Source organism: Grammomys surdaster, unplaced genomic scaffold (genome assembly GCF_004785775.1).
Source record: "Grammomys surdaster isolate TR1022 unplaced genomic scaffold, NIH_TR_1.0 134, whole genome shotgun sequence".
Lineage (NCBI taxonomy): Eukaryota > Metazoa > Chordata > Mammalia > Rodentia > Muridae > Grammomys > Grammomys surdaster.
In genome coordinates, this window is record NW_021604592.1 from 7,862,451 (window position 1) to 7,888,965 (window position 26,515).

General features: G+C 41.9%; 1 protein-coding gene across 1 annotated transcript in view; it reads left to right on the forward strand.

Annotated features, from left to right (window-relative positions):
* Snd1 (staphylococcal nuclease and tudor domain containing 1) overlaps window positions 1–26,515 on the forward strand; it is a 400,943-nt gene that overhangs the window by 44,438 nt on the left and 329,990 nt on the right. Inside the window, exon 10 of the mRNA XM_028762568.1 lies at window positions 11,844–11,957. Coding sequence (XP_028618401.1) covers window positions 11,844–11,957 — 114 coding nt within the window. The remainder of the gene's footprint in view (window positions 1–11,843; window positions 11,958–26,515) is intronic.

The window sequence follows — 26,515 nt, forward strand, 5'->3', positions numbered from 1 at the left end:
GTGTGTGTGTGTGTTTCTCATGGTAAATTAACACAAGTTCATTTTAAGTTCTTGGATTAAAGTTGTAGGCACTGCTAGCTCAAAATAGCTCTCATACCTGAGATATATTTTATTTGTTTTGCTTTTCAACTGGCACTAGTGATTCCCTATGTCCTTAGCTTTCTTTTCATTTTCTCTGAAACTCTTGTGGTTACAATATTTTCTCTGCCTTGAATTCTTTACTGGCTGATGTGTGTTAGGGGTGGATTGCTTGCTTCCTAGGGAACCAGAGCTGTTTGGTAGATTAAGTGGTCATATCACTAGTACTGAGAAAAAGAGTTTCTTTTTCAGGATTCAGAGGGTAGAGTTCCTTGAGTTCCTAAATTGTATGAAATTTTCAGTGTTATTTTTGCCTTTGCTAAGAGGCACTGAAGATTTTGTCTATTTAGGCAAAATATGGTTAAAGAGCTGTCTTTGTGGATGGACATTGAGTGCCTCCATCAGTTAACCATGAATTGAGGTTGGAAAGTCACTAGGTGGCACTGTCAGCTTGAGAAATCCCCAAACTATCTTATAAATGTAAAATTTTTATAAAGACTCTGAGGCATTGGCTGATTGATTTTATTTTCTCTTCGTCTTCTCTCTCCCCCCTTCTTTTCTCTCTTCCTACCCGCCTCTCTCTCTCTCTACCTCTCCTCGTTCCATTTTGAAAGTAATGGGTTTCAGAGCTCAACTGGCCTCTCCCCTCCTTAGCAGGTATCTAAGTAGCGGTTAGAGGATGGCAATTGCTCTCTGTAGTGGACATGAACAGCAGTTGTCCATGGGGACAGAGTTGCCAGTGCTTCCTCCTTATCTTGAGGTAGAACACAATGGCTCTTTGCTTCCTATTTCTGAGGACTGTGCTGTTGTGCACTTGGACATGGGCTGCTTTGCCACCTTGAAGCTTATTTCGTTTTACTACCATGTCCCGTAAGTAAGAATACACCTACACAAAGGATGACTGTCCCTCAGCAGGCACATAGATCTTCAGTTTGAGAGGCTGTGGTACCAGTGATATAGGTGAGACTTAGAAATGTTCCCCTGGCCTGCTCTGTTTCTAGCAGATCCTAGTAACTGGGAACTAGTGGGTTACTAGTGAAGAAAGGATTCTACAGAAGTAAATGACTGAGCCTTTGATCCTGTCTGTCTGTTTGTCTGTCTGTCTATCTGGGATGGCCTCACTGTGTTTTTCATGTTAGCCTTCAACTAGCCATTGTCTGGCCTCTGCCTCACCATACTGGGATTACAGGCACATGTTTAGTTTAAATATGAGTATGTTGTCAATTTGAAAAGGGAGAAGTGGTTATTGCAACATTTCTTCCACTTTTTAAATCCAAAATTCCTTATTCTCTGAGTTTTGTTTTTTAAACACAATTAAGTGTCTTACTTACTACAGTTAAGCTTTACTTATTACATTGCTGAAGTGAGGTTTATGAAGGATAATGGTTTCTCTAGAACGTTGATGTAAATGTAGGTCATTTTTAAAAAAAGAATTATTTATTTTCTGTATATGAGTAAACTGTTGCTCTCTTCAGACACATCAGAAGAGGGCATCAGATCCCATTACAGATGGTTGTGAGCCACCGTGTAGTTGCTCAGAATTGAACTTGGGAACCTCTGGAAGAGCAGTCAGTGCTCTTAACTGCTGAGACATCTCTCCAGCCCCAAATTTAGGTCATTTAATGGAAGCCCATTTAGAAAAATATTTGTGGATAGAAAAATGGTTTTGTGTTTTCTTGAATTTGAAAATTTTTTGAGTATCATTTTTGTGTGTAAAACAGGAGTAGAGCACAGAGAAGGTAAGCAGAACACTCATTCTTCTTGAAGTGTGTGTTGAGCTTTGCTTCTACATGAGGCTGTTGATTGCCCATGTCAGCGTTGGCCAACCATGGCCCCTGGGTCAAGTGTGCACTGTCCTCAGTAGTTAATGCCTGTGAATCCAGACTATTGTGAAAAAGACTATTGTGTGGTATAAAAAAGTTAGGGAAAATTAAATTTTACTGTCATGAGTAAATGGGGTCTAGCCATGTGTACTTGTTTAAGCATTGCCCAATGGTCTTATTTTTCTTTGAGGCTAGGGTCTTCATGTCCCAGTATCAGATTTTTAATGGGGTAATTGTTACCAAGCTGTTTAATAGCTTGCAAAGCTTAAAAATATTTATTTATTTATGAATGAAATATTTATTATCTGGCTCCTTACATAAAATCTGATGGTCCTTGTTTTATACAAATTATATTCTGTACCTTTTTCATTGTTGACCAAATATCTCTTGGGAACAATTTAAGAGAGGAGTAATTTTTTTTTTTGGTGGAGGGGTGATGACATCATGGCTGGGAAGACATGTCACCATGAAGTAAGTAGCATGTGGCAGAACTCTGCACAGGAGCTGGATCAGGAAGCAGAAAGAGCAGATTTGAACCACCAGTGGGTATAACCTTCAAGGCCCAACACTAGTGACCTACATCTGCCAATTAAATGACACATTGCAAGGGCTCCACACTCTTCCACATTAGTACCATAATCTGGGAAGCAAGATCCAAACATCACACACTCACACTGTACCACTCATCTTGCTCAGAGAGCGCTGGTGTCACGGGAGGAGCTTGAGATGAGTGTGTCCCAGGGAAAGAACCAGAGGAACCTCCAAAAGGCAACAGTATTCTGTCACAAACCCATCATGTCACTGGAGATTGGCAGCCGCTTTGTTCATTGGAAACAAAGTCCACTGTAGTAACTCTGAACTCCTATTCCTTCTGCCTGTACCTTTTAAGTGCTTCGACCCCAGGCATAGGACACCATGCTTGTCCATGTCAACCACTTTGAACAGTTGGCTCTTTCATACCTCTGAATACAAGATTTATTTGTTATTTTTCTCTCCTTTGTAGGCATAACTCCTTTACTTCATATCCTGAGAGAAAACAGATTTAAATTTCTCATTCAGACACAAATATTCACATGGGCATACACATGGGCTTCCTCATTTTTCCAATATGATTATGACGTTGTTTAAATTAATAGTATTTACCTTATAAATGCTAATTCTTTGTTAAGAGCTATATTGCATAGTAAATCTAAGTTTTATTTTTTATACTTTGTGTGTTCTCTGAAGTTAATACTTTTTTTTAATATTTACATGCAAATGTATTACACACATTATTAATTCAACTCTCAGATTCTCTGCCTGTACGAGTTTTGTCTGAACATCCATTCAGTTTGCTCCTCTTACCTCCAGTAATTGTTGAAACCTGGGCAGTGGCAACCTGGACTAACTGGTTGCTTTTTCTCACAGTATGAGTTTTGCCTTTAGATTTCTTTGCCATCATCATTGGAAGTTTCTTTGTCTTGCTCTTAGATTAGGACTGTGCTTTCTGTATCCTGTAGCTTTTTCTTGATTCACTGCATCATTTTCGGGGCACACTTACTTGTTCCTTCATGACAGCAGACTACTTGAGGTAATCTTTGAAGCCGCTCCATTTACCCTTGGTCAGTAATCCAGCCAGCTATGCCAGAAGCCATTCCCAGGCATATTGATATGGGATGGCTTAGGGGTCTTAGGTTTCTTACTGGTTTCCCTCATTTCCCAATTTCCTAGGGTTTTGTCATCATTTAGTCCCCGCACCCCTTTTGGTGATCTGAAATGACTGATATTTTTTCATCCATGTATGAGTTTATTCTTTCTAGAAAGAATTATGAAAATCTTTTAAATCTAAGTGTTCTGACGTGTCATAATGATGTAACATTGTGCTTCAGTCTGAGACCTTCAGTTTCACGTCTTCCCCTAAACTGTTTTCCTACCTTCCATTCATTTCCCCTGTTCTTCCTTTGCCTAGAATTCCTCACATTTGGATGCTGTACTTTGTGGCTAATGTTTGCATCTTTCCTTCTTACTTTGTCTTTTAAAAAAAATATTTTATTGTTATTTTGAAATGAAGGTTGTGCCTGGCAGTGGTGGCGCACGCCTTTAATCCCAGCACTTGGGAGGCAGAGACAGGCGGAGTTCTGATTTTGAGGCCAGCCTGGTGGGGTGGTCTACAGAGTGAGTTCCAGGACAGCCAGGGCTACACAGAGAAACCCTGTCTCAAAAAACAAAAACAAAAAAAAAAAAAAGAAAAAAAGAAAAAACAAAAGAAATAAAGGTTGTATTGTGTAGCCTGTGCTTATCTTGAGCTTAAGATCTTCTTTCTTCAGCCTCCAAAGTGCTGGGATTATAGGCATGCATGATTTCCCTACTCCTCTCCCCCTCTTTTTTTATCCCTTTATTTGTAAGAATTTCATTTGTTTGAATGTATTTCTTCTAGTGTTACTTAAAATCAAACATCTAAAACTCTAAACATCTAGCTGTCTCTAGAAGTACCCTCATTCTACTGGTTTCCTTTGTGTTCTTTGTGTTCTTCTCTTGGTTATTTTGGTCCACCATTTTTTCATATTAGAGGCTCCTCAGGGATTTGATGGACTTTGGTTGTCTCTCATTTAAGAATAAGGTTTTAAAATACTAAGTTATAAGCATTGAAACTGTGTGTGGATTTTGGGCATATGTCTTGAAGTCTAGCAGCTGTTTCAAGGATTTGAAGCCAATCCTGGTTTTCAGCTCCTTGGTTGTTACTTAAGATGCCTGATTTGGTAGTTCCGGAGTCTTTCTGGACAGCTAGGGGAGAGGGAGTGGAGGTTCCACACTATGTATCAGATCACCTGTTCGGTTTCCTCACTTCCAGCTCAGGATTTGGTTTTTATAAGCCTGTGGAGTAAGAGAGTCATCCATTTCTTTATATGCTGGCTTTCAGGATCTTACGGCAGACCCTGTCTCAGACTGTCTTTATGTTCTTGAGCTTATGTAAACAGATGAGTACCTGGGTTAAACACATCCGTTAAATTTTGTTTTAAAAAATAATTTCTTTAGAGAAAGAACCAAAATAAGTGTTTTGATCAACTTCCTTGATTGATACCTAATAGTTCACTGTGAAGCTATACCATATCTATTTACCCAGTCTCCAGAAGGTTGCTATTCATGTAAGCTGGTAATTTTTCCCATACTTAGTAAGTGTGGTGAGTGTCTGTAGATGCTAGTTAGTTCCTTAAAGGTACTTGGAATATTTTTGCAAATAGGTCTTCAGAAATATTAACTGATAGAAGTAGGCTTATTTTCTGATATGTGCCCAAAGAATGATTGGTCAATATTTTCTGAAAGGAACACCCAATAAATATTTGTTAGGCTTTACAGCTCACTGCTTTTTGTAATTCCAAACCCAGCTGTAGCTCAGTAGTCATTTTTAAACAATTGAAAATGTTAAGAGATGGGGGTGTAGCTCAGTGGTAGAATGTTTGCCAAGCATGTGTGTGGGCCTAAATTCAATCCTTAGTTCCATTATCACCCCCCTGAACCCCTTCCCACACATACATAAAAAGGTGTGTTAATGCCCAGTAAGTTTTCAAAGCCTCTAACAAAGGTCCTTATGGCCTGGGGCCCTCACACCCACAGTCTGAAGTCCCATAGGCCTCCCCAATCAGTTTCAAGTATTCCGCAGTTACTGTGTTGTATAGGAGCCAATTGTACAGGGCCTCACTAAAATAACCTGGAATCCTTGAAGAGGTAACTCCTGACCTCTTTGACCTGATGCTTCTTGGTCTACTAGTTGAATTTTGAAAAGCTGCAGATGGGTCTTTGTCAAGAGGGTCACTGTGAGAAATCTGAGACTCAGCTAAGGATTTTCTTGGTACATCTGGCCTGTTGAAAAATTGGTTTTCATCATCTCCTTAAGCAATTTTATCCCTGAAAGAAAGAAATGCAAAGGAGGCCTCTTCTTGTCTCTACAGGTTAGCAGAGAAGCATGTTCCCTTCACAGCGATTAGCTGAGCCTGCCTGAGACTTTTGTGCCTGTTGTGGCCTGCCAGTTCCCTGCCTGCCTTCCCTGTGGCGTTTTAGCTGATCTGTGCAGTTTGTAGCCATATGGTCCCCTGAGCACGTGGCTTGGCTTCTCTGTCCTTACTGCTAGATCTGTGGGCATTGCAGATTTCACAGACCTGAATAGAATTGTTGGGGGCAGGGGGAAAGCGCTTGTCCCCAAGAGATGTCTTCTCACTGCACTGCTTCTTAGAGACCTCATGTTAGTTCTCTGCATGATAAAATAAACAACACTCAACTTTGTGTTTTGAAAAGATGTAATACTACCCAAACTCCTTCCTTCAAGCTTGTTTGTTGAGACTTTGCTCGAGAGCGCGCAGAGTTGGCTGGCATCAATAGCCAAGGCCAACATTGGAGACCAAGTTATAACTGTGGCTGCAGCATGGATCTGCTAGAATGGAATCATATAGTCAGAATGGACCTGGCTTGCCCTAATCACTTTTTTGCTTTGATTCCAGTTCAAGAATTATTCAACATCATAGCTATAGATGTTTATTATGAGGTTTCTGAGATCCCTTACCCCAATTTATTTTCTTGAAGGATTCATCCCAATAGGTTTACCATGGCATGTCATTACAGGTTTTTTTTACCGTAACCTTAGTGATTAGTGGTTTTGTGTGTTGTTTCCTGTGCTTGTCATCTTTGTAGCCTGCTTTAGGGAAATGTCTATTTAAGTCTTTTGCCTGCTTTTCAGTTTTTAAAAGTTGTATGTAGTGATAGGTACTGAACTCAGGTTTTTTTTTTTTCCCATTTTTAATTGCACTGCTTGGTTTTGTTGTTAAATTATAGGAGTTTTGCAAATATTCTGTGCATTAACTGTTTGTCAGATACATGATTTAGAAATGCCATCTCCCGTTTTGTGGGCTACCTTTTACTATTAGTTGTACTTTGGTACACAATCTAATTTGCTATTTTCATTATTATGTTTATCTTTGGTTTTATATCCAGTAGATCATTGCCAAATACAAAACAGTGATGTTTTGCCCTGTGATTTCTGTTAAGATATTTAATGTTTCATATTTAAGTCACGGCTCTAGCTTGAGTCAGTCTTTAGTGTGGTACCGAGGCGGCAGCTCTATTGGTCGTGCCTCTAGCTTTCCATAGTGTTTGTTGTAGACTGTCTGTCCCCACCTACTGAATTCCCATCCTTGTCCACAGCCATTTGATCACAAACGGAAAGGTTCATGTTTTCCCTTTTCCACTGGTCTGAATTGCAAGTCCTTATGACAGTACTATATGGTTTCTATTATTGTAGCTTTGTAGTAACTTTTGAGATAAAGACCCATGTGCTATCCAGTTTTGTTATTTTGCCTATTTGGTGGTCTTTTGAGATCCAAAATGAAAAACAAATTTTTAACATGTTTTTCTATTTCTGCAAGGTCAGATCAAACCAGTGAACGTGTTCTTTAAGTAGTACATATAGTAAACCATCAACAGTACATGCCAATTGGCTTTTTTTGTTGTTGTTTTCTTAGTACTATGGTAAAATATCCTGGCAAAACTGAAAACAGTAAATGAGTACTTCTAGTGTTCATTGGCTCTTCTAGCTTAGAGCACCAAACTCTTCTATGTTCTAGTCACAATATTTCCAGTGGCCTAAGAACCACATAGTCAATGAAAAATTTGTCATTCACCTTACCCTTATCAAAGAAGGACCTGCATGACGATAGAGAAGTTGTAGGGATGGTTTGGCCAAAAAATTAGCCTCCACTGCACTGCCAATAGGCTAAGACTTGTTTGGAAGATTTCATTAGCAGTCCAGTTTGCAGATGTGAATTAGAAGAGGTTTAGAAGTATTCTTAGAATGGTTCCAGAACGGTTAATGCTGAGAGTGCATTGTCATCCTAAAGTCCCTTGGTATTTTATGTAAGTGTGGTACATTTGTTATAATTAATGAACCAATATAGATATACTGGTATTAACTAAAGTCATTATTTTACTTAGTTTTCTCATAGTATCTTTTTTTCTTTCTCATCAATATTAAATTTGCTTATTTTACCTCCCTCCTGACAATATCTCAGACTCTCCTTGTTTTCCTTGTGACCTTGAGTGTTTCGAGGAGTTGTGAGGTAGTTTGTAGGATGTTACTCACAGAAATTTTGTCTGATGTGCAGCATCCTTTTATCTCTGATAGTATTTGGTTGTACCAGGATATTGCTATGATTGTTAACTTTTTGTAAAAGCAAGCTTGCGTTTGTACTTTACTGATGGACCATGGAGACTAGGCATAGTACATAATCTGAGGTGCAGGAGAAAGGTGAGAGGTCAGATATCAGTGAGGTGAAGTGCATTGATTTTATTTCAGATGGTCTCATCAAGGGGCAATCCCCAGTCATCCTATAGAAACCCTGTTTGGGTTGATAGGCTCTCTGCCTCTGTCTATACCAAGATTGATCAACTGATACATGCTGCAGGGCCCAAGGAGCCAAAGAGAGCAGCCCCCTGGCCTCCATTGGAGGGGCCTGTGCAGATCTTCTCTGTGGCAGGAGACCAAAGAAAGGATCAGTATTTCTTTTTCCTGACACAGCTCAGTAGTTCTCTTGACATGTGGTAGCCTTTAGCCTATATCTTACCATCATGAAAACATTTTTCCCTTTGCAGCTAGACTTCAAGTGATGCGGAAGGAATTGGATTTACTGTGTGTAATCTTGAGTCCAGATGGTGACTTGTTCCTTATAGATTTCTGCTCCTGAGCCTTGGGTGATCTCTTGGTGTGTCTGCATGAGGATGGTGTGGTTAGAGATCTATAGCTTATAGTGAAAACGAGCAGAGGGAGCACACTTCAGTTGTCCTGATGGAAAGCTCCCTGAGAAATGTAGCTGTTCAGGTGTGGTCTCTGAGGTGATGAGCAGGCTCTGGGTAGGATCCATTCTGCATTTTACTTACTGCACAGTGTGTGTCTATACCTAGTAGTTTATCGCTTCTTCCATGTCTTTGTAAGCAATTGCTTGTTTGCTGGGCAGTAAGTAATGACACAGTTTACAGAGAAATAGACTTCTCCCCCACCCCCCCACCCCTCCACCCCCCACACTTCCTTTCTTCCCTCCTGCCCTCCCTCCGAAAGCTAAGCGCCTTGCATCCTTGGCAGAATCTGAGTGCGCAGCTCTGAAGAGGAGGTTGCTAATCAGGGATATGCCGAGCAGAGAGTCTGCTGCTGTGGCCTAAAATTTAAGCTTCGAGAATCCATTTGCTGCTGTCGCTAACATGTTATAAGGGGTGACGAACACCAACCTTGTCAGAGGGGATGCTTAGATCCTCACATTCTGGAATGGGCGGGAAGGTGTGACACTGTGATACTTTCCCTTGTGTCCTTGCTCTCTGAGCACACTCGAAAGCCAGTACTGTCAAGATATTTGTCATGCCTTGATGTAAGGAAAGGAAGTTCTTCGTGTTTTTGGCAATTGACAATTTAATAAGAGTTAATTTGATTTTGAGAGTAAGTACAGATCTGTCCAAGAGTAAGATTTCTGAAATATTGTGAGAGGTGTGCATTTGAGATGACTGAAGATTATCTTATTTTCCTTTGGGTATCCTTTTGAAAGAATTATTGACTGGCTATAGGAAGTGTTTTGCTGGTATTGCTTAGAGGAATTTTTTTCTTCTCTTTGTTTGCAGTTAGAATAGCAGATGAGCACACGTCATGAATAAGACACGTCATGATGCCCACATCCCTCAGATGTCTGTCACCTGTTTTCTTTTCAAACAAATGCAGGATTTTGAAGGATTGAGACATAGTCACGGTGCCATTTTTGTTTGGGTCTGTTGTCCACTGTTGCTAGCTTTGGGAAGGTATTTTATTGATATGTGTTCTTCTTGGCATTAATAAGTCTAGATAGTAACAGACTTTTCTCTTTTGGTTTCTGTAACCGAATCTATATTTTTGGTTGTATCTTGTAGTCAGTAAGTACCTTGTTGGTTTTTGTCTTGTTTTTGATTAATGTAGAACGCGCGTGGATTTAGAGGGTCTTGGTACCTTTTGATACCACCCAGTTCTGATAACCAGCCCTAACCCTGGTTTGACCTCATATTATATATTTTTATTACCTCTGATCTTCAGGTTTCTCTGTCCAGGAACATTTTTGGTTCTGACTCTGGGTTTTAAGGTTTAGGTCTCTTGACTCAGATCTTTCATAAGGACATAGAAAAATGATCATGGTCACTTGACCCTGACTTTTGCTTCTTTCAGAGTTTCAGGTTAATCTTAATGTATAGTAGAAAAATAACAATTCCTAATTTCCTTTGGTCTGGTTAGATCCTGCATTATCTGTAGCCTTTTCTCTATGCTGCTTCCATTATTCTTCGTGGTCAAGCCCAGACCTTTCCTCTGCCAGCCACAGCTTCCAAGCACTCACAGCTGGATCCTAAGTGTCATCTGTTTCCTTTTTTTTCAGTTTGATGTACTGAGCTACTGCCACTTTCTGTCATGCATATTTTCTAACTTTTTCAGCCGTTTGCTCATCCTTAGATTGTCCCTTAGTGCATTCTTTATTCTTTCTGGTGTGTGATTGGCTGGTTCTTTGTAAAGGTGGAGAATAGATGATTTTGATGAGTCTACAAATAAATGAGTGTATTCTTTGCTGAAGAATGTTAGGCCTTCTAAGAAATAGGCCTCCTTTAAGACACTTCCCAGTGTTCCATCTATCATGGAAACAGACAGTCTAGGTGCTTTTGTTTCATGCATAAAAGAGGAGAGAGATTTTGTCAGGCCTCCCTCCCTTGTGGCAGCTGACCCTGTAGTTCAGCCTCTTAGAGCTTCCTGATGGGGGCCTGATTGAAGCGCAGAAGAGTCTGATTTTCACTCCGCAGATGGAGTGGATGCTGACCATATTTTATAGTCAGCTACTTCCTTGTAATTCTCGCAAAGAAGGAAGGGATTTTTCAAAAAAGAAAAATCCCAAACAACGTTGAAACAACAGGGTCTGGATATAATTGGGTGAATTGTTGTCTGCTGGCTGTATTGCAGGGTTCTGATCATAGCCATGGTGTAGCACTGTCCCAGTGTGAATGACATTTTAACTCTGTACACACCGGTGGGATGCTCTAACCTTCACAGAGGCATATTTGTGCTTCTGTCCTTCAAACAGATACCCTTGTATCCCAGCCTGGGAATGAATCCTTTCAGCTGATAGTTGGGGCAGTGGTAATGAGTTTTGGTTTCCTAAGCTAGACATGTCCATAGTAGCGTTCTAAAAAGATAGCTTGTAGAGTAGCTGAGGTAATATTTTAGCAATTTAATATTTCTGCCAGAGAGATTAACGGCTAAGCAGCTTCTTCCCTGAGCTGAGATGACAGTTTTTTTTGTCCTTCACGTATCTTTGATTTTTCTGCTTTCTACTGGGGCATCTCCTTGGAGTTCTTTCTTATGTAGTGAGAGTGGTACCCTTTTCTAGTCCAACCCATATCTCTTTTACTAGACTCATTGAGTTGGGATTTTGATTTGTAGTTTTAAATATGCATCAAGAAAAATCTCAGTACAGACTGGATTTGGTGTGTTGGTTATTAAAGTTATTATTCCTTTTTAAGCAGTGTTTTTACTGTCTAGCCTTAGATATCTCATTTTGGAACTTATTGTACAGCACCCCCCAGCCTCAAGCTCAATGGTCCTCTTGCCTCTGCCTCTTGAGGGCTTAGACTGTAGGCATGCACCATGACTCCTAGCTCAGATTTCTAGTGTTTTAACCTGCTAGTTAACCACAAGAGATAAAGATTGATCATCTTTTGTTTTACTGAGAGATCATTATAGGGTTCTGGGAATTGAATATTATTGTGTGTTTTCTCTGCCATTGTTGGTAGGAAGACAGTATTGGTTCTCTTGCAGATGGCTGCTTATCTCACTTTCAAGTCTGACTGTGATAGGCCTGGCTCTTTGCTGTGTGCTGAGGACTACGGAAGCTATTTCAAACATTATTTTCTTCTTACTTACAGGTAATGCAGGTTTTGAATGCTGATGCCATTGTTGTGAAGCTGAATTCTGGAGACTACAAGACCATCCACCTGTCAAGCATCCGACCACCAAGGTTGGAGGGAGATAACATACAGGTGAGAACAGGAAGTGTACTGGTGACTTTTCTACTACCGTGATTTAAAACACCATGACTGAGGCAGCTTGGAGAAGGCAGGTTTCTTTGCTGTATGGTTTTAGAGGGACAGGCGTCTGTTGGTGGGAAGCTATGATAATACGCTGCGGTGGTGGTGAGAACAGAGAGCTGCTCAGAGCTCCCATCTTGAACTGCACACACACAGGTTGTAGAGGAGGTAAGAACACGCTCATATACCAGAGACTTTGAAATGTCAGAGTCCATGCCTAGTGACTTCTGGCATGGCATCTCCTAGACCTCGCCAAAACAGCACCACCAGCTGAGGACCAAGTATTCTAATACATGAACCTATAAGGGCCATTTTTATTGAAATCACTCAGGAAGCATCTGCACTTCTACAAAACTAGAGAAGAAGCCAGAATAGTTACGTATAATATCAGCCTGTGAAAGGATAAGTCTTTGACAGTCCCCAACTATTACGCCTTTTTATTTGCAGCCAAAACCTTAGTTAGCCTCTGCTCTGGTCCATTTCAAATAGTTATACTTGGCATTCCTCTCCAGGGAGCTGGAGAGCAGTTAGGGTTGGGGTATGGGAGATGGTGGGCAAATTTTATTTTAAGATCTTATATTTCTGAGAGAATAAGATGGAGAAATTCTGAATTTGACTTACATAGTAACAGGGCCTGTTTTTGATGGTCATTTTGGTTTGGTAGTTCCTTATGTTTGTACTCTAGGTAAAACAATTGAATCTTTGTGTGTGTTTTCTGGGGTCACCTACTCATCTTTCATCACTTCTGACTATACTGTTTCATACTGTTAGCTGAGTCTTTGGACTGAGCAAGTGTTTGCCTGACCATATGATTAAGTGTTTATGTCAGTTCTGTATAATTATGCTTTGTATGAAATGGCAGCAACAGTTGGTCTTCAGTGTGCAGCTAGGTAGTCTGTGGGTAGATTTTGTGGTTATTTGATTTGATTTGGTGGGGACAAGAATTGAGTTTGAGTATTTTCTTATTTCGCAAATGATTATGTTGACTAGTTATAGAATTAGGCCTTTGATGATAGCTAGTGCCACAAGGGCAGTGTTTATAAATTAAATGTCATTGTTGATGTTAGTGTTGTGGGTTATCTACTTTTTATATTACCTCATTTGTGGTTTTAAAGATGTGAAATTTGCTCTTCCGTTGTTTTGTGCACACATATGTTATAGTGCATTTACAAGCTGAGATTCAAACCCTGTTCCCGTTTGTGAGGGAGTTTATAGACAGCCCATAAGAGTAAAATCAAAATATCATGATCATCTTTTGAATCGGATCATGCATAAACGCACACAGGATGGGTGATTTCAGTGTCTGTCCAATCAGTTCATTTGCTCTCTTTTCTTTGTAGAGGAGGCAATTTAATGCAGCAAACAGTATTGTGGTAAAGTTGAAATTTTAAATGCATGAAAGCTTAGAAATGCCAAAATGAGGTTGTCTCAGTAACTGTGGCCGTGCCTCATTGCACAGAGTAAATATACATCTCCAATTTGATCAGGATTGGGAGAAGTCCATGATTCTGCATTTGTGCCCTACAGTTGGAATTAAGGTTCCCACAGCAACCACAACTTTGAAATTCTTGAATGTTAATTTTTATGTCTGCATCATTAGCCAAAGCATTATGTTAATGTAGACTATGTGGCTGGATTTTAAGCAGTTTTTAGGGGATGGGGCATGTTGAGCTTAGGTAGAATAATAGGTTTTCTGAAGAATGAACTAACCTACCGAGGACTCTTTTTTTCCAGGTGCCTTTAGAGCTCTTTAGTGTTGAAAGATACTTTTCTCTTAGCTTAGTGGCTGATGGGCAGTTGTTGAATTTGTTTGTTTGTTTGTTTGTTTGTTTTCCTAGCTCAGTTTGGATTCTGATAATGCTATTTCTTGTTTACTACCAAAATGAATTACCTCTTTTTTTTCCTTCTGCCCAACCCCCTTTCTTTTTTCTTCACTTCTGAGATCTTAACTGCATTTTAAGAAAGTTCTAAGTAAGGCTTAGATATAATAGTTAGCAACATATGGGTTTTGAGAGAAATGAGGACTGATTGTCATTATTTGTTCATTAAATTCCTATGAAAGAATGTAGGAAGAGATCCCATTAGATATCAGTGATAAAGCACACATGCTCAAGCACACACCAGCCCCAGCTTGATGGTGGAGGAAACTCTACAGGACTCAGGGGTGGTCGCTGTTCTGGGACTTTCCTAAGAAACTGATACACTTGTATTCAAGGATGAGAAGTAAGCGTATAAGAGGAAGGCCAGGGCAGCCCTGTCGTGGAAGTCACACAAACCAGTTATATTTGTTGCTTTAAATTTTAGCTAGCTATATTTAAACTGAACTATATTAGCTCATGTGTGTGTGTGTGTGTATTTGTTAAAACATATACAAAATATTCCATCAACATTTAATGAATGCTAAAACATTAATGAAATAGACTCTCCTCCTCCCTACTAAGGCTACATTTTACACTTATACCCATTGCAGTTCTGTCTGGGCATAGCTGTATGAGGGAGGCTAGCGGCTGGTGGGCAGCTGTTGACTTTTGTTGTTGTTGTTTATTTTTATGGACAGCACAGCCGGAGATGCCGAGATGAGTGGGTTAGTCACCATCAGTATTTACTTGCTTCCTGATACTGTTCTGGGACCTGAAACTTTCTCATGAACTTTGAAGCTTAGTTGAAGTACATGAATAATTTCACTGCTACAAAAAGTTTAAAGTTTAGGAAGAATGTATAATCTGAGAGTTTCTTTGAGGAAATGACGTTTAAAACATTGATGACAAGAATCAAGTAGTTTGGGGGAACCAGAGAATGGGCATCCCCCAAGGATTGTGTGTGAGTGGCATGCCACCTGAATGATAGGAAATTACAGGCAGGGCCAGGAAAGGTATGTATCCCGTGAACATTTCAGGATACATAATGAGGGCCTTATGATGAATAGTAGAGTGGTTAGCTAGATGCTCGGGTATGAAAACAAGGGGCTTGGTAGTAAGCAAGGGTCAGAGGTCAAGAGTTTATGCTATGTTTTATGTTTTGTCTTGAGGAATTTTAAACCAAGGAGAAAGATGTGTTTAGAGTTAAGAACTATTAAGTCAGTGATTTGACTTACAAGATATGAAAGTAATTTACATTTGTACAAAACTAATCTATTAGGAGTAATTGTGGATTTTCTTTTGATAAGCCTTAATTGACCAAATACCTGGGGAGACTGTGACAAATGAGAACTGTAGCTGTTCCTCCAGCAGTCCTTCTGGGTCCTGGAGGATTCCGAGGATTTGTCTTCCTCCTCTAAGAATTCCCCTGAGCTCTTACAAAGAGCATGCGATTCTCTTCAACATTTATTTTAAAGTTTACAAAGATTACAATATGGGTGTAGGAAGAAAACTTGTCTCCAGTTCCCAATGGTGCTATAATTTATGTAGATGTTGAAGCCTGGGCAGCACACACACTAGAAAGCCCAATCAAGTATTCAAGGTAGAAGCAGACATAGTGCTTTAATCCCAGCCCCCTGGAGACAGAGGCAGGTGGATCTCTATGCATTCGAGGCCAGTCTGGTCTACGTAGAGAGTTCCTGGACAGTCAAGGTTTCAAGGCTACACAGAGAAGAAAAAAAAATAGTTCTTTGTTGTTGTTTGTTTTTTAACTTAAAAAATATTCAAGGTAGAGCTATTATTGATGGTTAGTACCTGTGCTAGTTAGTTCATTTGGTATCTTAGTGCAAATTAGAAAGGGATGTTCTTTCCCCTAGAAAGCCTCAGGTCAGTCAGTACTTGGCATACAGAATGGAGGCTGAATCTCAGCTTCTGTTCTGTCTTTGTCCCTTTGGCTAGATGCCCTTGTGTAAGATGCAGCTTGCACAAGAATATGTTCCTGCCCTAGTTAGAACAAGATCTGGTAGAATCTCTGAGGAAAAGATGGTGTATTTTTGGGAGATGGGGAGTGGCCTTGTGATTTCAGAAACACTGAATGCTTGAGGATTGTTTGGGGATGAAGGAATGTGGTAGATGGACAGGGCCTTCAGGATGCACTTGGGAAATTACCTTTTGTCTAATTACCAGGTACTTTCTTGAGGGTCAGTGGCTTGGAAATGGAGAATGGTATAATCCAATTGCTTATGGTGTGAGCACTCTCTAAGCAAAAGAGAGTGGATGTGGGAGAGGATGCAGATGCAGAAGCTGGAGGATAGTAACAGGGGAGAGAAGTCTTGAGTATGAACAGTGTGGCCTTGGAGCGACTCCTACCATGTGGTGACCTGAGCTCCAGATGAGGACCCAATGATGTTGCCTTTTACAAGAGTATGTGGCATGTTCGTGTCACTGTTTCTCTTCCTCTTTCCCTAGAAATTTTAATAGTCTATCATTAGGTAAACAAATCTTCTGAGACATCTAGAAATAGCAGGGCAGTGGGGTGTGGGGGTGTGTGTTGGGAGGGTCTGTGGTGGGGTGGTGTCAGGGTGATGTAATAGGAAAAATTGGATTTTTTCCTCTTTTTTCTCATCATCTCTTAAATTTTATAGGAAAACAAGGCTTTGCCCAAGGCTAACTGTACTCTCTCCCTCCCGCTCTGGTTGTTTTCTAATTGGAGCTAGAGGAAGCATTTAAAACACTTACCAGAGCAACTTTTTTCTCCTAGGGCTTTCCCAGATTGCCAGGCAGATCCTGTGTTCTGATTGGAGCATGGCTTGCTGGTGACTAGTGTGATGGGGGAGTAAGTGCATGAGCCTATGTAGTTAGTAGTCCCTCAGAAGCATTCTGTTGGCTGTGACTGCAGGTGTTGTTTTGGCTTCTGGATTGTTCAGGGTGAATCTAGCATCCATCCTTTGGAGCTATGCACTCCTTCAGCCTGAAAGCCTGTTTAGAACTTATGTGTGATACTCTTGCGAACCTGCATGGACAAGGGTTTCTCTAAAGGCAGAGCTTGCTTTATCAACTTGTTTGCCATAAAGAAATAAGTCTTAGGAAAGGCTCTGGCTTTTCTGAGCTGCTGCCTTGAAGGAGATAGTACATTGTGCAGTCTCAGGGCTTCCTAGGGAGCACTTGGCTTTGATCTTAGAGTGGAAAGCCTAGTGCTCCATAGCCCAGAGCTTCCATAGGCTTTGTGTTACACTTGGAGTGTTAATGACAAAGGAAACAGGCCCCAGGCATCCAGTGAAGGGGCTGACTTATTCCCCCCCCCCAAGTCTGCTCTTGGAGTGCTATTGTAGTTGTTGGCACAGAGAGAGCTGAAATTTACCTCAAAAACACGACCATGGTTTGCCCAGCCCCCAGGTGTTTTGTGGATTAGGTTTGCTTTTGGTTGCAGGGCCTTTTCTCTGGTTCTTTTGTGCAGTGTGTCTGGCTCTCCCTCTTCTTCCTTGGACTCTATCTCTGGCTTTGGTACTCAGGAAAAAGTGGAAACCCAAGGGTGGGAGCTGGTAGCACACTGTTATTGGTATCTGTTCATTTCCAGCCCCTGCCCTTGAGCCTCCTCCTTGTGAACTCACCACAAAGATTCCTTCACATCGGCCTGTAAACATTCAGACCTAGGCAGTGAAGGGTCTTTCTAATCTTGTGTCCTTGCTGCTTTTACTTTGGGTGTCTCTCCCAGGTCTGTGCCACCTGGGATCTTGGACAGGCAGTTGGTAGAGAGGAACTGCAGGTAAGTACATTATTAAGGATGCCCTGGGAATCTCAAAGGCTTTTTGTCAAAGGCAAGGCTGATTCAGGTTCTGATAACTCCATCTGTTGTGTAGGACCCTGGTGTGCTTTGCCATTTAGGCACAATTACAAGTGGTTCTCAGCTTATTCCCTCTAGTTTTGACTTTGATGACTGGTCCCTCTGGGTCCTCAGGCAGACCATGTGGCCACTAAGATGCATACCAAGAGAAAGCTGTGGGGTTGGAGTCCCCAAGCAAAGTAGGGGCAAACCAATAAACCCAGTGACTGTGATCTCAGGCTTGTAACTGGGAGCATAAGGCAAATAGCAAATTAGAGAGGGACTCCAGCTTGGCATTAAGGACCTAGGAGACAAGCAAAAGCTCTTTGAAATGGATATAGCATTCCGCCGGTTTCCAATGGAGAGGTTTGGGGACTGCGGCAGGCAGTGTGATCAAAAGACAGAACGTGCCAGAGCACTGGCAGAGGATTCTGTACCCGGTTCCGAATTGTTTGATCTGGGCATTTTTGAGATGAACACTTGAAACTTACTATTAGGAGACGATGGATGGGTCTTAGCTCACCTATTTAAGATTCCAAAATGCATATGCTCTCTTTTCTGAGATTAATATTTAGGTGCCATCACTTAAAGTCATTGCTGTGATCTGCTTCTTGACTAGAGAGGTCACTGGCGGGCAGGCCTGGCTCCTTGTGATGAGGTCAAGACATTGAGTGTCTGGACAGAGAGCAGTTTCCTAAAATGGACACTCCACTGATCTTTGTATATTTTACACTGGAAAAGACAGCATGTGCCTGTCATGTTGTGTTTGGTTTCTTTCTTCTCTATCTTACAAATTATAGTTTCCTTCCCTTCCTTGAGCCAGAGATACCCTTGCTGCTTTCTTTCAAATCATATTTTGTGGGATTTTAACAACCTCCTAGTGGGTCTTGGTGGTTAATCCCCTGAACCTTGTGCATTTACCTTTTTTAGCCCATCTCTCTCTTCTCTGTTCCTTTAATCATCGCTATCACACAGTTGTAACATTTTCTACTTATCTAAATCTTGCTCATGCCGTGTGTTCATGTTTCTTCCCAGTTCTCAGTCCCGCAGAGCTGTAGTAACTCTCTGTTGTTTCTGGAGTTGGTGGTACCATCATTTACTGTTCTCTGACCTCTCTATGTGCCCTCGGTGCTGAGGGTAGCCCTCTGTCTTGCTCAGATTCTTAAGAATCCTGTTAGGTCAGAGACTTCTGTACACATAAGACCTTTCCTTCTCTCCAGCACGATATCTGTTTATGTGCATGCCTGCTTTTCTCTGTGAAGTCTAAACACCGCAGAGGGCAGGAATGGCATTTCTCATCTTTATATCTCCCCTTTCAGAATCTTGTAGAGAGTGCTATGCACATAGTAGACACTTATCAAATGTTTAAACCATGTCTGCTGAGGCATAAGAATTAATTGCATAGATTGCTTTTGAGTGGGCATCATTTTGCCTACTCTAAATCCTCTGTTATCTCTGGATGCCTCTGATAGTTCTTTCCAGCTGGGGCTCCTGTACTGGATTCTTAAGTCCCAGGAGGGAGTCTTTGTTTTTCTGTTTTCTCCCTTCCCACCTAATTGCATTGCTTGCTTTTGCTAGGTAGTTCGCACCTGGATTAGATGTTTGTGCCACTTCATTTCCCCACTCAGTTTTAGCCTAGCTTCTGCCATTGCTTGACCAGACCTGCTTCTTCCTGTATGGTTTCCCCTTAATGTATACTCCATTAGCACAGGGTAGCTTGAGTTCAATCCACCCAATGGTTTTTGGTTTTTTTTTTTTCTTCGAGACAGGGTTTCTCTGTGTAGCCCTGGCTGTCCTGGAACTCACTCTGTAGACCAGGCTAGCCTCGAACTCTCGAACTCAGAGATCCGCCTGCCTCTGCTTCCCAAGTGCTGGGATTAAAGGCGTGCACCACCACCGCCCGGCAACCCAATGAGATTAATTTCAGGATTTTAAGTGTCTTTGAAGATCAGTCCCTGTTTGACTCTGTCTTTTAACACCTCTGTTCTTACTCAGGAATTTCCAAATGTCTTCCTCTCTGTATGTTGATTCATTGATGGCTTTAGGTGTACTTTTTACTTGGGGCTATTTTTTTTTTTTTTTACCCTTTCTGTTGTTGACCTTGTTGGTTGTCAGATTATTTCTTTGCTGGAACTAATTTTAAAATCAATTAAGAGAGCTTTTCCCGTCATCTTTCTCTCTTTATTTATGAGGTGCTGATTGCAGAGCTACCTACACTGTGTTTAGATAAATTACTTTTTTTTTTCAAATGTAACATTTATATTCAAGGCAAGTTTAGAGCCATCCAGTGCTTTGCAGTTTTGCAGGCCAGGGCTGTAGGCTTCATTCCTTGGTGGGCTAATTAGCTTTGGGCTGGGAGAATTTTTGTTCTGTTTAGAAACCAAACATTTAAGTTCCTTATATATTATAGACTCTGTGGTTGTGAGAAATTATTTTTATTAATGAGATGTTTATAATTTTAGGGGTAGGGGTGTGTGTGTGTATGTGTGTGTGTGTGTGTGTGTGTTGATTAGCAGGTGGACTGTGGATGGATGGATTATGGATGGAGCGGCATGCTTTACCCCCACTGTTTTCAGCAAAGGCTTTTCAGCGCTGAGACTAGAAAGGGAAGCTGAAGGACACAGATGCTTGCTTTTTTCCCCAGCAATTGACAGGCCTATTGGTTAGGCATATTTTTGGTGTCACTTTTCATTTTAGCCTTTCTTTGAAAATCTGCAGTCATTTTATAGGGCGCTCACATTTTATAGTCCTTAATCCACCCACTGCTATGCTGTGTGGCTGGTTTGGGGTTACAAATACCTTTGCCAGCTCACTGTCTTATTTATGTCCACGTTGGTGTAGGGCTGCTTTACAACCGGACCTCTGTTCAGTTTAGCTGGAAAGACATTCTAGAAACTCCCTGTTCTTTACTCTGTCATTTCTCTGCTTGGAGTCAGTTTGTCCTTGCTTTGCTGTGTGGCCCTCAGTAAGGCTGAGCAGCAGCAGCACATGATATAGGGACATGTGATAGGTTTTCTGGCTCCACACTGGTCCTCAGTTTGCTGTTTTTGTCAATGCAGATTCTGGGGAATCTACACATAGATGCTTATAACTTCTAGTGTCTGCTCACTTGCTTTCTTCTTCTTCTTTTTTTCTGTCTCCATGCAGTTTGATTTTCTGGGTCAAGTAGATTCCTCATTTCTTCAAGTCTGTCGCAGGCTAACCACCGAGCATGTAGTTGGTACTCAGTTATATAATGTGCTGGCATTCTGAGTTGCCATTGTAGCTCCTGCTCATAATTCGGCTCCAGATTGGCAGAGTACATCGACCCTTAACTGTGGTTCTGCTATTTGTCCACCAGAGGATATTTTCTTGATGACCAGGAGGGCCGGACTCTTTCCTTATGCGGCTGCCGTTTGTAAGGTGGGCTGCAGTTAGGAGAAAGCCGCCTCCTTATTGCTGTGAAGCCTGCTGAGCATCTGCTTCTCCAGCTGGATGGCTAGTTTTAGCTGACTGGTATACAGGAGCTGCAGGTGGAACTTTGTATGGGATTGCTGGTGAGTGGCTGCCCAGGACTCCCTTGTCAGCCTTCTGCTCCTTCAGGCTTGGTCTTGAGGCCCAGGCCCTATGAGTTGGAGTATAGACTGTACTGGGTGCCTTTATTGGAGCATCTTTTCCTTTCACTGCAGCCAATGGGAGAGAGCTCAATGTGTTCTACATGGCGGATTGGCAGACAGTGCCAAGTGCTGTTTGACTGTTGGGATATCCAGATTATTAGTCTACTTAGCACTTTAAGAGGAGGGAGACTTAACATAACTCAAAGCACCTTATTTTATTCACTTCTAATTTCTTATAAAAAGGGAAGAAGTTCTGGCAGTACTTTGGTAGTTCCTTCCAGTGTATGTTAAACCTCCAGCTCAGCGTTTTCCTAGGAAAATGTCCGAGTTCCTTCCTGCTGCCTGAGCTACCTTGGACCCTTCCTGTCAGAGGGCAACTGTGGTTTGCCTGTCAGATTGCTCTGAGTGCTACCTCCTCCCTCTAAAAGCTTTTAGCCTCACTCCGTCTTCCTTTCCTACTCCAGTCCTCTTCTTCTGAGGAAGAGTGACTGAATTCCTTTAGCATAGGCATTCTTATCTGCAGGTGGAGTTAGTTAGTTCTGGGGTGCCTGGGTTCCGAAATAGCAGAGCTATGGGAGATTTCTGGTCCTCGGGGTAAAGTACAGCAGGTAGAGGAAGGCAGTTCCTCTTGTAAGGGATTTCTCAATCTGAGAGACTAGAAATTAGTCTGATGTTGTTGAAGGAAACTGACAAGTGTAAAACTCAGTGCAGTAAAAACCTGCAGCCTTTTATTTCTTTTCTTTCTTTTTTTTTTTTGGTTTTTCAAGACAGGGTTTCTCTGTATAGCCCTGGCTGTCCTGAAACTCACTCTGTAGACCAGGCTGGCCTTGAACTCAGAAATCTGCCTGCCTCTGCCTCCCAAGTGCTGGGATTAAAGGCGTGCGCCACCACTGCCTGGCAGCCTTTCATTTCTTACTTCATCACCTAGCAAGAAATGCGTTCTGAGGGCTGGAACCATAGTGTTTCGCCCCATGCTGGCTGGTTGTATTACAGATCTGCTTCGTGTGCTCACGTGTGTAGATGCTCTTCAGCAGACTCTGTTCCTGTTCTCTTTCCTCCCCTCTGCTCTCAGAGCGCTGGTTTAGTGGCCGTCCCTGCAGGCGTGAGCGTGGCTGTGCTCCTGCTGCCACAGTGCTTGCCTTTGCATTCTACTTGGAGCCCCTTCCCCACCCTAGGTTCCGTCGCCACTTGCTGTTCTATCCTGGAATGCTGCTCCTATGAGAAATAACAGGCGACACCTTGGATTTGAGATGAGGACTCACTTCTAGTGAACACAGTGTAGGCAGCTTGGTTGCTCTTGTGCCTGTCAAGTGAGCCTTGCAGAGGAGCTTCTTGTGTATCTTGTGTTGCTCTTAAATCCTTGGTGTGTTTTTTGATGAAACATGAACCTGTCGTGGATTCTTAGTGTTGTTAAATTGCCTCTCATTTAGCTGCCTTGCAGAACGAGCAGCTTCTCCGACATGAATTCACTACCTCAGAAAGGGGCAACAACAAAACCGCCTTCTAGTCTTCTTGAGCAACAACATTTAAACTGTTTCTTTAATGGCATCTTGTATTCTACAAACTACATTTGTGCAATTTAAACAAGACTAGTGTCCTGCTTCTGGAATTTAAATCAGTTGATGCTTTCATTGGCATATTCTTTAGCTGTTATTTATAGGTACAGGTTTAAGGAGACTTGTCAAGGCTGGAATCTTGCTTTTAAATAGTAAGGTAGACTGGTTCTCATTTTAACTGTTTTTTTTTTGTTGTTGTTGTTGTTGTCGTTGTAGATTTTTTTTTTTTTTTGAGACAGGGTCTTATTGTATAGTTCTAGCTGTTCTAGAACTTGCTGTGAAGACCACAGTGGCTTCAAACTCTCAAGAGATTTCACCTCCCTCTGCCTCGTGAGTGCCTGGATCAAGGGCATGTGCTACCACACTTGGCTCACTGCTTCAATATCAGCCTTCAAACTGGTAGTAGTAGATTTCAAAACTATAGTTGCTAGAAAAGTTAGGTTTTGACTCATTGATGCTTGTGGGAGGTGGCAAGCCTTCAGCAGGTTCCACTTCTCTTTACAGATAAGTTTAGTTTCTTTGGTCTTTTTATTTTTCTTTCCTGACCTCTCAAACCCTGGGATGACAGCCTATACCTGGCTCCTTCCCCTCTGATTACCATCTTACGCCTTTCTTCTTCTTCCCTGTTGCATGGTCTTCATTACTAATGCTGCTGTTCTCCTTTTCTCCCTCTACGACAAACTCGTCTCAGGTCAGATTTGATTGTTGTGGGACGGTCTGTCTAGTTTAGGGATCTAAAGCTTCTGTGGTAGGTAGTAGAGCTAACTGATTTTACATGCAGTATGACCTACAGAGGCCGTGACATTCTAAGGACACAGTGTTGATTCTCCCATTCATATGTGTGTGTGCAGTTGGATTTCTGTAGCTGAACATTCCCATCCATGGATTCAAACAGTTGTGCATTGGAAAAGCTTTGGGGAAAACCATGCATCTATACTCAACATGAACTGATTTTTCTCATCCAGAGAGTCAGACCTATGACTCCACAAATACTTGCCATTCATTATTTCTTAAACAAATGAGCATTCAAATAACCTAGCCCCTCCATTCCATTCTCCCTGCCCCACTCTTTTCCTTCCTTCCCACTGCATGCACACAGGGCGTGTGTGTGTGTGTGTGTGTGTGTGTGTGTGTGTGTGTGTGTGTGTGTGAGAGAGAGAGAGAGAGAGAGAGAGAGAGAGAGAGAGATTGATTGATTGATTGATTGTTAGTTTGTCCAGGATACTGAGGGATCTCTTAGAGTCTTGGTGGCCCTGAACTCATGTTTTGAACCTGGGGATTAGGGTCTCTGGCGTTTCTGTTTCTAGCTGTTCTTTGACCTTGCCATATCTCCTTTCCCTCTGTTCCCCTTCCCTGCTAGGCAGTTGATGCCCATTTATACACTTCTAAGGGATCCCCTGATGCAGCGTTCCCCAAGAGCACATCATTGGATTGCTAACGTTAGGTTCGCTGCAAACGTGGCAACCCAACATTATTGCTTCTCATTTGCTGCAGATGAGCTGCAAGCCTTCTGGGCCAACGCAGGACTGCTCTGAGGACAAAGATTAAGTGGATCTCTGCTGGTGCCATAATTTTTGATTGAACAGTAGAACTGTGGTGCTTATTCAGGGTCTGCCACTGACCGCCTCTGCCCTTGTCTCCCTTCCACAGCTCTGTGCCCTGTTGGTTCTCACAGTGACCTCCAGCTGAGCTTTTCCTTTGAAAAGAGGCCAGCTCAGTTTCTCTTAAGGTGTCAGTTCTGAACTCCTTGTGTTAAAATCTCTGTAACTAGGGCTTAGAATGCTCATTTTTCTCAACTGATAGCCATGAGCTTGAGAATCCCTGCTGAAGATTGTTACTCTAGCAGTTGAAGAGTGGGCGCTTACCAGAGCTGTCTCCCAGGAGTTTGGTTTCTGAAAATGCTGGGTTTTCTTTTTTGAGCTGGATTTAGAAGTAGTTTCCTGTATGAGCACTGTTATATCTCCAAGGTCACAGAGCCAACTGCTAACCAGACATGGTGCTCTTAGCTTAGAATTTGCCCTGAGGTGTCAGTTACTCTGACAGGAGGGGCCAGCATGGTTTGCTAGGGAACAAGGGAAGGCTGTCTCTTTGGGTTTTATAGCTCAGTATTAGAGTTGATGGTTAGGTAGGACTAGTATTTTTTCAGGTCAGTTTCACTTGAGGGAATGAGAAGAAAAGGTTTATGAAGGGCTGCCCTGATGACTGGGATTTGCATCTCATGCGATTCTGTCAGCTGAACTGGTAAGACCTGGAAGAAGGAACAAGTTAAGGAATGTGCTTGCCTCTAGTATGTGCAAATAAAATAACTCTTATGTAGATGGAGAAAATGCTGGTGCTTCATGGCACATGGAGAAGTCAGTTTTCAGGTCACAGGCCAACAGGCCCCCCAAGTACCTTCTGGATCATGCTAGTGCACAAAAGTCTGTCGTGGGGACTTAGTGTTCTGGGTGCCATTATCTTAACACCGAGACTAAGGAAAGCTTGTCCCTTGTTAAGGTTTACTAGAGGTATGCTCAAGTCTGTCCAGGTCTCACTCAGCTTCAAGCTCTAGCTAGAGGTGGAGAAATGCTGATAGCCACTCCCTGACTTTTATAAAGCAAACTCTAAAGATATAATCTAAAGACTTGAGGGTGTGTTTATTTATGATGTGAATTCTAGCTGTCAGAAAAAATTAGCTGGTTTTTTTTTTGGTTTTCCGAGACAGGGTTTCTGTGTGTAGCCCTGGCTGTCCTGGAACTCACTCTGTAGACCAGGTTGGCCTTGAACTCAGAAATCTGCCTGCCGCTGCCTCCCAAGTGCTGGGATTAAAGGTGTGAGCCACCACTGCCCCGCAACTAGCATATTTGGATGGGCCAAGGACATTGTCTTTCTTAAGGAGAAAGTTTTTATTTGTGGAATCTGAAAAAAAGAGGCCTCAAGATACTTAGGAAGCTTGTGGTAACCCTAACTCTCCCAGGCGGGGATTGAAGCCCTGGACTTGTTGAATCCACAGCCATCTGGTTAGATTAATGAGGAAGCAGGATTAGGTAGAGTCTGTGAATGCTAGGGTCTTGTTAAGTTGGTCAGCTCAGCTTTACCTGCCTTCCTGTGTGTCATGTGAACATGGACTTGGATTTGGTGGGTTAGTGACTCTTCCTCAGTGCTGAGTGGATCTTTTTATAGTCAATGTGTTTCCATTTTCTCAAAGTAGAAACTGGTTATCTTTGTTAATATTGTACATAGTTTCTTTTTTCAAAATGTTTTTACGCAATCAGAGTATTTCTTATAACCAGCTTTTGAAGGTACAGTAGTTTACATAAAAAGAAAAGAAAAAAGAAAAGTTAATTTGATTATTCAGATGTTTAACTTTGGACAAAAGGGAAACCCAGTTACCGCTCCTTCCTCTTAAAATGGTACTGGGGATTGAACCCAAGGCCCCGAGCACGCTAGACAAGTGCCAAGACACGGAACCCTAGCCACTCTGTTTAACCATCTTGTCTTCCTGTGAGCTATGGTTGGTAGCAGTGAGGCCAGCCCTGCGCATCTCACTTTTTAATAGTCTCAGTTAGTGGTTATTTGTGGAGCTGGTTCTGTGCTCTGGGAGTACCTGCTTCTGGGCAGTTCCTGTCTCTTCTTCACTTAGTAGTTTTACAGGTTAACCAGGTTGAGATAGTTTTACAGGTTAACCAGGTTGAGATAG